Source organism: Pteronotus mesoamericanus, unplaced genomic scaffold (assembly GCF_021234165.1).
Source record: "Pteronotus mesoamericanus isolate MK-2021 breed Mesoamerican mustached bat unplaced genomic scaffold, CSHL_Meso_final contig_221, whole genome shotgun sequence".
Lineage (NCBI taxonomy): Eukaryota > Metazoa > Chordata > Mammalia > Chiroptera > Mormoopidae > Pteronotus > Pteronotus mesoamericanus.
Window position 1 is genome coordinate 5088326 of NW_026555092.1, and position 11378 is coordinate 5099703.

Here is an 11378-nt window from a genome sequence, read left to right on the forward strand (position 1 = left end):
TGATGTTCCTGCTTCTCCCAACTGTGACTAAGGGTATCTTTATATTGGCACAGCTTCCTGGGCTGGAGCAGTAAGCAAAGAGGAAACCAGCCAGGTCCTTACCTAGTCAGGAGCCTCCTCTCTCCAGGAAAGGGAAACATTCGGCTCACAGCTGAAGTGACTACCACACAGATGGGCTTCCGGCGCCCCTGACTCCCCATCTCAGGGGCACATGCAGGAGAGCACAGGGTCCTTATGTTACCGCCAGTGTTGGCGGTGAAATTAGACCTCAGTTTTTGAGTTGTGCAAAGAAAGTTTCAGAGCTAAGGACTCGAACTATAAGAGAAAGTTACAGAGGTCGTAGAAGGGCCCTTGGAGCTTAGGAGAAAGGCAGAGGGAACATCCCTGGGGGGAAGAAACAGGTGAAGGGAAAGGCACAGGCACAGTGGTTCTTCATCTTGGGGTTTTTTTTGTTTTCTTTTTTTTAATTTTTAAAGTGTTTATTGATTTTAGAGAGAGAGAATCATCTGTGTGAAAGAGAAACATCAATTGGATCAAATCCACAACCTAGGTCTGTGTCCTGACTGGGCATCGAGCCCCTAGCCTTTCGGTGTACAGGGCGATGCCCCAGCCACCTGAGCCACCGGGCGGGGCCATCCTGAGGGCTTTACAGGCTAGGAGTTCAGGGGAGCTCTTAGGGGAGGGTCTCAATAGAATATTTATCAGCTTTATGCTGATGCACCAAAATGAGATTGATTCCCCTGACTTCATCCATCCTTGGGTGTGGATGGCACTAATGGCACTAACTGGATTCTTATTGTCTATCTCCCTGAGTAGGGTGATTTAAGCTATTACCCTCTGGTTGGGGAGAAGCGTAAACCATTTACTCTCAAGCATCCTTAAGAGCTGGGGAAGATAGGAGTTTGTGATTTACTAGATGGTCATAAATGGCCTGGCCATTTAACTCTCTGTCTCAGTTTCCCTACTGCACTGGTCCTGGCTCCCTAACCTGTCTCACTTACAACTCCCCAAACCCCATGTCCTCCTTAAATCAGATCATCCTTAGAGAAAGAGGGAGTGGGCTCTGTCCCCAGGCATCTTTCCAGATCCATAAGGCAAAGGCCAGACAGATTGGAAAAGGGAAATGAGGCAGGCAGGCAGGCAGGGGATGTTGAAGCCAGGCTCCCCTCCAACACCCCTGACTGTGCCTCACCGCCTTCTCCCGAGGGTGGTAGTAAGACAGCATTGGCTGAATATTAGGCCCAAACCCAGTCCCGACAGGAGCTGACCCAGAAAGGGGAGGAGTCGAGTTATACTAGCTTTACCCTGGCAGAGTCCCCATCCTGGGGCTGGCTGTAGTCAGATGGGGGGGGCAGGGGAAGAGCCTCATTCCTGGAGTGGGCAAGGCTCCTCCTCCACACTGCACATGGGACTAAGATCAGGGATGGTTCTGGTTGATAACACAGCCAAGGTAAACAGAGTCCTGGCTGGGCTTGAGGGACACTCAGCCCCGCCACTTGGAGGCCCTGTCCATGCTCCAGTTGGCACCTGGCAAGGCCGTCAGTCCGAGGGGCCCTGGCATGCCTGACAGTCCTTCATGTCCTCAGAGTAGTCCTCGATCTGGATGGTGATGGTGTGGAAGTAGAACTTCCCCTGTAGGCAAGCGCTGGCTGCCTTCAGCACAGCTTGGGCATCTGTGTTCTGAGCTGGAGGCCAAGAGAACATACCAGGGGAGGCACGAGAGAAACATTTACTCACTTTTGGGCCCTTAGAAACAATCAGGAGCCCAATTCTCTTGCCCTACCCACAGAAGAACAGTACAGGTGACCATGAACATCAAGAAAGCCCAGGTTCCACTCCTGTACCAGGTGACCCCCAGTTCCCACACCTGCCACAGTCCTGAAAGAACAGGAAAGGCACTGGCGTTAAGGCTTTCCTCTGCCACTTAGTTGTAAAAGCCTGGGCGAGTGACTCTACTACCCCACCACTCCTCCAGCCTCAGGTTCTTCATCTGGAAGTGGGGTTGTGATGGTCAAATGAAATAATGTGTGCTCAGCAGTCAGCATGGGGCCAGCTTCAAAGCACGGGCACCGCCAACATCTGGAATCACCTGGACCCATCAGCAGTGCCCAGGCCTCTGGCTGCCTCTCTCCCTCACCCCACCCTGCGGTGTGCCCACCACTCACCGACGGCGATGTGGACAGACAGCACAGGCTGAGCCACGGTCAGCGCCCAGATGTGCAGGCTGTGCAAGGCTTCCACCCCCTCCACCGACAGCAGCAGATCCCGAACAGCTGTGAAGTCCACGCCCTTGGGCGTCCCTGGGGACAGCAGGGTAGGGGCTGAGGGAAGCGGCTCCCTTCCACCCATACTGATTCCTGCTCCCCCAGTGTCATCTCAGAAGAGCTCCTTGGCTAGATCTGCTGTTGCCCCTACCTCCCAAATGATCTCCGCGATATCACCCTGTGATGTTTTCCTCAGCACTTACTGTCTGAAACGATCTTGTTTGTTAGTTTCTTGTCTGTCTCCCCCTCTAAATTGGAAACTCCATGAGAGCAGGACAGCCTGTTTTGTCCACATTGCCTGGAACAGTGCCTAGCCCATAGTAGGTGTTCAGTAAAAAGAGACCGGCTTTGTGGGGGTGTCGTTGTTGTTGTTGGTAGTGGAAAAAAGGGAACCTGGAGACTGCTGTACCTGCATGGGGCGTCATCACCATTTTTATCTGGGTCAGTCACATTCTTGGAGGAAAAGCTCTGACCAGCAGCCGGACATTCCTGCTGACCCTAAACTAGGATTCCGTTTGACTCTGCCCACACAGACACCCCTGACCCAAGACCTGGGGCACAAGAAAGCTGGATGACGAGTGTGCTACCTCAGGGCATACCATTCACCACCCCCCAGCACCCCTCGAAGCCCAGCCACATCCTCCTGAGGCAAGGGCTGCAGAGAAGAAAAGGTATGACCTGGTCCATAGATTCAGCAGCCTCATCCAACACTGACTGGGTTTTTTTTGTTGTCTAAGCCTTAGTCTGCCCCCTGTGCAATGCCTGAGGGAAGGCAGATTGAGACTGAGGAAGTGTATAGGGAAGGGCTAGGGTGCCAGGTGCTCTAGGCCCAACCCAGGAACCACCTGACTAGGCAGGGAGGACACATCTGGGGGTGGGAGGCAGGGGTGGGGGAGGCACCGTTGGGCCTAGGGGGAAGGGAAGGCATAGTCAGGGGAACATTTCCAGGAATAGCCACACCTGAGGGCCAGCCCCATGCCAGGGTCAACCTAGGGCCCCAGGCTGCGCCAGGCTCCAGACCCTGGCTCCCCACCAGTGTGCTGGGATCCAGCCCTTACCCCTGGAACTTCAATTAGAGGCGGAGAGCCAAGAGCAAAAAGGGAACCCCAAGCCCAGTCACCTTCCATGAGCACCAGGATCACGTCTCTCAGGATGGTCAAGGTCGTCCCCAGGACCAGGACGGAAAAGAGGAAGGTGCAGATGGGGTCTACATACTTGTACTCAGGCTGCAGGAAAAAGGGAAGGCAGAGCTGGGGTTCAACACCTCAGCTTCCCTTCTCCCTCCCCTCCCAGCGCTGTGTGGGAAGAGCAGCTCTCTCTGCCATACCCTGGCCCTGCCTCCCAGTTTATTCCATGCCCAGAAGGAGAGGCGCGACAGACCACAGTTCAAGATAACGCAGAGTCCCTTCCCAGCCCTCCTGCCAAGGGGCTGAGACATGGACAGGGCTAAGTGGAATCTTAGAAACCATATAGCCCCTCACCCCCATTTTATAGGTAGGTAAACTGCGGCTCAGTTACAGCAAGGGGATCACTCTACATCACACAGCTAGCAAGGGGCAGAGCCAGGCTCCAAACCCAACACCCAGCTCTTTCCAATATACCGCACTGCCTCCACGTGATGGGCCATGCCCAGGCTTTAGCAGCACACAGTGCTGCGTTTCAATGTGGCTCCACAACTTACTAGCCGTGTGATGCGGTGCAAGTCACTAAACCTTTCTGGGCTTCAGAAAACACCACTGCTTACCCTTCAGGGTTGTTGTGAGAATCAGAAGTACTGTTAAGGGTTGTGAGAATCAGGAATTGGATAAATGTCCCCTTTGCCAAGAGCTGGGAGGGAGCTAGAATCTGGAGAGGGTCCTGTGCAGAGAGGAGCCCCCAGATGATCTACGCCCTGCCCAGCCCCCAGCCCACCTCCCTCTGTCCCCAGCTCTGACCTTGAAGTACAAAATATAGGCCGCCACCAGGATGCCCAGGCTCTGCAGCAAGTCTCCTATCACGTGGATAAAGGCAGCTCGGACACTGGGGCTCTCCTGCTGCTGGCTGGGGTCATGGCTGTGTCCATGGTCATGGCTGTGCCCGTAGCCAGACTGGTGAAGAGTCAACCCCATTCTATGGAAGTGGAGACAAAGCCAAGGGGCCCACTGAGGTAGCAGGTAGAGGCTTCAAATTAGCCAGGTAGAAGCCCTCATAGGGGCTGGCCTCCCTGTAGGGCAAAAATCCTAAGCCCCCAGAATGCGTGATTCCTTTGACTATATGAGGAGCCGGACCCATGTGGCCTTGGTTCAGAGTACTACGGGGGAAAGGATTCAACTGCAATGTCAGGCCAAATCTGGGCACAAAGATGCCCGAGGGTCAAATCTCAGAGCAGGAGGGCACCATGGAGGTCATCAGTTCCCCCATCATGTCACAGGTAGGGAAGCGGAGTCTTAGGGAGGGAAGTGACTTGCCCTAGGCCACTGAGCAAGGAAGACAGAACCCAAATGAGACAGATGCTCTACACTCCCTGCCTCTCACTGACACTGATTTCAGTCACATCCGCTTGAAAAACAACTTGGATTCTTCCCCCTAGGGACATCTGATCCTGTAAGAACTGTACTAACCCCTCCTCACTTCAGATATGAAGCTTCCTAGGTTATTGGGGGGATGGGTAGGGGGTGGAGTGGATGCTGCCGCAGATTTCCAGTTCCTGATGAACCTGGCCCAGGCCTAAGGCAGAACCCAAGTGTTCCAGATGCCAGAGCTCAGACCGCTCGGGGCCTTCCTTTCCGGTAGCCTGTACTGGGGTGTGGCCTGCCCTGTTTCCCCCAGAAGACACACTGCATGCACAGGAGAAGGCGGGGGGGACTTACAGGATGTTCACAGCCACAGCGCAGCCCGCCGTTATCAGCATGGTCTTCCCCTCGATCTCATAGTTCCCAGAGATCAGTCGCTCCACCGCCAGGTACACCAGTACCCCAGTCATGACCCAGATGGACAGCACAGAGAGCAGGGCTCCCAGGATCTCTGAGGAAGAACCGACCCCAACACCCATCTCAGCGTGCAGCCCTGAGGCCGAGGAGACCTCCCTCTCCCTCCAGGACTCCCCATCCCAAGTCAGGGCCTGGGTCTAATGGGTCTCTGCTGAGAGTATGGCTGCACCTCACCCCGCTGCTTACACACCTGACAATGTCAGAGCTAGAGGAAACTTAAGTCTTTTGGGTCAAGTCTTTTTGTTTCACATGGAATGAAAGTGGCTTTTTAAACTATTGCTCAGCTGGCAAACTAAGGCTTCCGAGGAGGGGAAGCTGGGCTCGCTCCTATCAAGAAGAAAATGACAATGCAGCCAGGAGGTGAAATAAAGAGGGTTTGAAGCCTGTATCTTCCAGAAGGCTTTGCTGACCCTTACAGAGCTGATCCATGGAGTCGATGTTACAGTCATTTGTTTTTGAAGTTAACCCACTTCATTTCATAGGAAGGTGGACTCTCCTTTCCCAGAGGACAGAAGCCAAGTTTGATACTATCTTTCCCCACAAAAGTCACCCTCCTGGCTCGCTCAGGGGATCCACCCATTACAGCCACCTAAGAACCCATGTCTTGACCTGCCCCTCTTCCAACTCAACCCCCATCCAGACCAAGGCCCTCACCAGCTCGCTGCCAGCCGAAGTTCATGGTCTTGGTGGCTGGCCGGGAGGACATCCAGAGAGAGAAGAGGCTGACGAGCATGCTGGCAAAGTCAGTGAGTAGATGGGCTGCATCGGTCATGATCGCCAAGCTATGTGCCAGGTACCCACCTGCAGGGGCGGTGATGAGGATGGAGGGTCCTCATCAGCTCCCCAAGGAGCCAGCTTCCCAGACTGTGTTGTGTAGCAGGGAAACCACAGGCTCTGGAGAAAGACACCAGACTGGGACCTTTCCACCCATTCATTCACTGTATAACCACAGGCAAGTACTTTTTCTGTGCCTCAACTTCTACTCTGTGAATCAGGAACAACATCTACTTAGAGGGTGAATGTGAAACTTCAAGTTCAAATAGGGCCTGCAAAGCACGGTAGGCATTTAGTAAACGCTCTTTCCTTCTAGGTGTTCAGGACTTCCCTTTTCTACTAGTTGTGTGTGATCTTGGGCAAACTATTTAACCTAACTGTACAGTTTCAACATCTGTAAAATCAGGACAAGGTTGTTTTGAGGACTGTATGAGCTGGGTGTATATAAAAGACTCAACAAAGTATAGGAAATATAGTCAATGACACTAATAACTATGTATGGTGTCAGATGGGTATTGGACTTATCACTTTGCAAGATAAATGTCTAATCATTATTTTGTACACCTGAAACTAATGTCAATGGTAATTGAAAAATAAAGTTTAAAAAAAATTTAAAAATGCATAGTGAATGTTCAATCTTGACCACTATGACCCTTGAACACTGGTTTGAACTGCACAGGACCACTTGTGCGGAAATTTTTTTCAATAAACACAATTAGCCCTTCATAACATCGGGTTTCCCATCTGCTGACTTAATCAATCCCATGGAAAACAGTACTTTCGCATTCACAGATGTGGTTTTCCAACCTGAGATACCCAACCGCAGTCAGTTGAATCCATGGATGAGAAGGGTTGGCTGTAGCTAAGTTTTGGGAGAGTCAAAAGTTACACGTGGACTTTCAACTGTGCAGATCAAGTGTCAACTATATTAATAATTGCTGGAATATTCAGGAGAAAAGCCTTTTGGACCATCCAGACTATCCATGCGCCAATTTCATTTAATTAGCAGAAAAGTCCTTACCAATAATTTCTCCAATCATGAACACCAAGCAGATGGCAGAAGCTACATAGAGCTGGCGAGTGGCCCGCTCCTTCTTGGGGTCACAGCGCCTGCCAGGACCCTTCTGGGCATGACAGTAGTGGTTGCTCTCCACAGCCAGCTCAATGGATGGCAACTCCGAGTCAGGTGGGGACACAGAAATCCAGCTGGCCCCATCCTGCCACAGAGACCCCATGTAAGACCTGGCCAGAAAGGAAGGGAAAGAGGAGACTCAACTCTGAGATGCGGACAAGGAGGGCTGACGCCAGTCCTATCTCTCCGTGGGGCCTTGGGGTTCCCATGTGTACAACTGGGAGAAGAGCTAAGGACGCTCAAATCTCGACAGTCCCTAAGGAGTGACCAAAAGCCCATGTTCGCAGGTGGGTGCTGGGGGACCGACCAGTCTCCAGGAGTCTGAGGGCCTTGGCCAGGGATGTTTACTCCTCCCCCATCCCTCCCAGGGCCTGAAGGAGGCAAAGACCTTGGGAATTGGCCAAGGGGCGGGGTCGGTCCCGCCGAGCACGGAGACTGATCTGAGCCCTGGCAGAAGGACAACCCCGTATCTCGCGCACCTGGGGAGACAGGGCCTCCCTGGGCGAGGCTGCCCGGGGGCAAAGTTCCCGGGTGTGGGCGGGGCCCTAGGCACCCACTCCCGACAGCGACAGGGGTCAGGAGCTGTGTTCAGCGGCAAGGGAGGGAGAGTCCACGTTCCACTCTGGATTTCCCCTCTCCTTCACTTTACCCCGCCCGTCCTCTGTGGTCCAGTTCTAGCCACCGCCCAAACCATCCCAGGAGAGCAAATGAGGAGGTGTGTCTGATGCCGCTCAAGTTCCTATCCCTCCCCAGGCTCTCGCCTTACCGGGCTCCGGGCTTGGCGTCCAACAGATGCTGCTTATCCGTGGCCTTCATGCGGCTCCACGTGCTCCGCTCTGGGTCAGGAAGCCGGGTGCGGACGCCTCGCGGAGTGAGCCCAGGAAGTTGCGCGTCAGATGGTTGCGGTCCGCACTCACCTGCGGGGAAAGCCCCGTGTGTGCCTCTTCTGTCGCCCCTCCTGCGCCTCTCACCTCCCAGCGGTGTCTCGCCGCTGCGCCTGTCGGGGCCGCGCTGGGGCCGCGGTGGGACAGTCCGGCTGCCGCACGGCTCCAGCCTCCGCTCTGCGCGCCGGGCGCTTTATCCGGCCCTCGCCACCCCGTGTGAAGCGGCCTGCCACGCGTCGTGTGCAAAAGTCCGCGGGGAAGGGGGAGGGGGTGGCCGGCTGCAAAGGATGCCCGGGAGCTCCCACGGAGCACCCATTCCTTGTGTCCCTGGGGCCGGGGGAGCCCACCTGGCTGGCGACGAACGCCTCTACTAAGACAGGACAGGGCGACTGCTGCGCGCGTTCCTCCCCGATTGGGGCTGGCAGCGTCCCACCGAGAAGTTCTCGGATCTTGGTTTGTGGGAATTCGCCTTGGATCCCCGGAGAGCAGGAATGTGGCTCCTCGGGCTACGATTGTGTCTTCCCCAGGAGCTGGAGACTCCTGAGAGTTTGGTAGGTTTCCACCCTCGGGCTGCAGCCACCAGCAGTTGGCAGTGTTCCGCTCAGGCTAGGTAGGGGGTCCTGGAGGCGGGAGCTGTGCCCTCAGGCTGGGACAATGGCCCTCCTTAGGACTGGTTGGGCTGCCCGAGCCATCTTCGCCACTAAAGCAGCGCTAGTTCCTTGCCGGTGCGCTTGGATTAGAATCTGGAGCGACCGGCTTCATTTCCATCCCGTCATAGGGCGCTGTCGTACTTCAGCGTTAGTCTCCATCAGGGCAGAACTGACTCCATCGCCACTATCCCTTCTCCCCTCCCCCCGGCAGCGACCGGAGTTACAGGAGGTGCCATGCACGGTGTTCTGCCTCTCATTTTCTGGTCTCAAAAGTTTTCTATGGGAAGATACTTTAGAAAATAAAACTATAAAGAAAAGCACGAGTGTGATTGTTAAAAAAAAAAAAAGAAAGAAAGGCAGGATAGTAGCTACCTCTAAGCAGAAGGAGCTATGAGGAGAAGAGGGTAAATGGAAGGCATCTGGGAGCTGGCAATGTTCTTTTCTTGACCTGGGTGGTAGCAGCACAGGATGTCATTTTACAATGGTTTACTAAACTCTGTGACTAGTTTTGTACACTTGTGTGTCTGTAGTGAATCACAATTTGTAAAGAAATTTTTAAAAAAATGCTTCAGAGCTTGATAAAAGACTAGAAATGAGAGCAAAATCTGATTCCCTGAAACTCAGAGTTAGGGACTGAGCTAAGTCAGCTTTGGAAAAACTCCCGGAAATGAGCCAAGATGCGAGCGTTTCAAGTGTCAACATAGCCCTGACTGGTGTGGTCTGGGTGGTCTGGCCAGGCATTGTCCTGCAAAATGAACTGTTGCAGGTTGGATTCCCAGTCAGGGTACGTACCTGAGTTGCGATGTTTCTCTCCTTTTCTTCTCTCTAAAAGTAAGTAAAACCTTTTAAAAACTATAAAATGTTAATGCCCAAACATACAAGACTTTGTGTGAGTTTATTGGAGCCAAACTGACTACACTTGCTGGGAAACAAAATCTCAACAGACTGAGAGAATGTTCCAGAGGATTGCAATTTTGCACCCTATTTTATACATTACAAACAAAGGAGGAGGGTTACAGGAAATTCACTGGTGATAGATTAGGGAAGTGGGAGAAAGCAAAGTAGAGAAGTCTCTGGGATTGGATAAAGAGTAAAATAAAGAGAAAAACACTTCTTTTACATTGGTGGGTATAGGATAGTTAACAATTAACATTTATAACATTGTGCCATGAAGGGTCTGGAAAAAGGGGTTACTCAGACCTTCCAGAGGTGTGTTACCTTAAATGCAAAAAAGGCTATAGACAGACTCAGTTAAGGTAAAGTTTGACCTTTGTCAAGGAAGATACCAGAAGGGTGTGATTACCTGCCATGACTTTTGTTTAAGAAGTTTAAGAATGATGTGTTATTTTAATTGTTCCTTTATTATTTGTTGAAACTAGACCTGTTCTTGTATATTTCTTGACTATTTCTATTATTTTTAAAAAGCTTTAAATGACTTTTTGGTATTCTTTATCCATTTATCGATTAAAAGTTTGTAGAATTTTTTTTTCCCTAAAGAAAAAAAACCAACTATTAACTCTTTTTTAGATGTGTGGCAAATACTTTCCCACTCTGTTACTTATCCTTTAACTTTTTTATATGTATATTACTATATAGTCTTAAATGTTTAATATGGTCATATTGTCAATATTTTACTTTATAGCTTCTGGGTTTGAATATTTTACTTCAGGGTAAGAAAAATACTAGTTTGTATTTTCTCCTAAAACTCCTTAGAGTCTACATATTGATTTTTAACTCACTTGAATATTTCTTGTATAATGTGTGAAATAGGGCTCTATATTTATTCTATTTCAAGTAACAGTGGCCCATGCACCTTATTTGTTGAATAAGCCTTATTTTACCCATTGATTTGAAATATCAATTTAATTATATATTACATTGTTAGACAGATATATACGTTTGTTTTTAGAATGCTCATTATATTTCATTGATCTCTTTGGGAAAAAAAAAAGAAGTTTTAATTTCAGGCCATCCTGTGTGGTTACTTTCTGTCTCTGAGTTTGTAAGGCTCGCCATGCAGGCCTCCCCTGAGTTTATCAGGTTTAGTATGTGGCCCTTTTTTTGTCTACAAAAGCACTTTCATAAAGTGAGTTCCAAGCCCTGGCTGGGCAGCTCAGTTGGTTAGAGCATCGTCCCAATACGCCAAGCCGGCAGGCTTCATTCTCGGTCAGGGCACATACAAGAAGCAACCAATGAATGCATTAATAATTGGAACAACAAATCAATGTTTCTTTCTCTCTCAAATCAGTTTTAAGAAAAGTGAATTCCACAGAACATTAGTTCTAGAGGATGTCACATAAATGAATAAATTGAGAAATGTTGGGTTTAAATATCCGATCTACCAAAAAGCCTTAAAAATCAGGCAGCATTCCAAACACCATAAACGTGATGGGCCAGTCATTGTCTAAAGTCAAATAGTTTTCCTTATAGAGGGACTACGTGGAGTCCTGAACTTGCAACTGTGTTCTGAATGTTGAAAAGGTGAGACAGACTCTTCAGTGTTCGTCAAGTCTATAAGTCCAAGGTGTCTCAGACCCAGTTAGTACCCCGTGCTGGTTCACTCAGTTTCTCCTCTCTCCCAGCCCCTAGGTCCCTTGTTCAAGGAAAGTGTTGGTGCTACTTTGGCCTTGGTATTGCTTCATCCCCCCCCCCCCGCACTGGTGACTGCCTTGGCCTTCCGTGGGGTAAATGTGGACTCCAGCAGA

The 11378-nt window shown here is 50.9% G+C and overlaps 1 protein-coding gene across 2 annotated transcripts; it reads right to left on the minus strand.

The window, feature by feature from the left end:
- Positions 1-1532: 1532 nt before the first annotated feature.
- SLC30A2 (solute carrier family 30 member 2) lies at positions 1533-7955 on the minus strand. 2 transcript variants are annotated; one of them, XM_054571772.1, is made up of 8 exons: positions 7906-7955; positions 7029-7249; positions 5888-6034; positions 5114-5267; positions 4199-4373; positions 3385-3490; positions 2166-2300; positions 1533-1685 (listed from the first exon to the last, which is right to left on the minus strand). In XM_054571772.1, exons 1-8 carry the CDS (start codon positions 7953-7955, stop codon positions 1540-1542), a joined length of 1134 nt encoding a protein of 377 aa, XP_054427747.1. In that variant the 3' UTR covers positions 1533-1539. The 2 variants fall into 2 exon arrangements, with proteins under 2 accessions (XP_054427747.1, XP_054427748.1); XM_054571773.1 differs by lacking the exon at positions 5888-6034.
- Positions 7956-11378: the final 3423 nt, after the last annotated feature.

Coding starts and splice junctions, on each gene's coding strand:
- SLC30A2 (XM_054571772.1), bottom strand. CDS start 7,955: ATGAAGGCCACGGATAAGCAGCATCTGTTGGACGCCAAGCCCGGAGCC. Junction 5,268..5,887: donor CTTCGGCTGGCAGCGAGCTG/GTGAGGGCCTTG, acceptor GTTCTTCCTCAG/AGATCCTGGGAGCCCTGCTC. Junction 4,374..5,113: donor GCTGTGGCTGTGAACATCCT/GTAAGTCCCCCC, acceptor CCACTTCCATAG/AATGGGGTTGACTCTTCACC.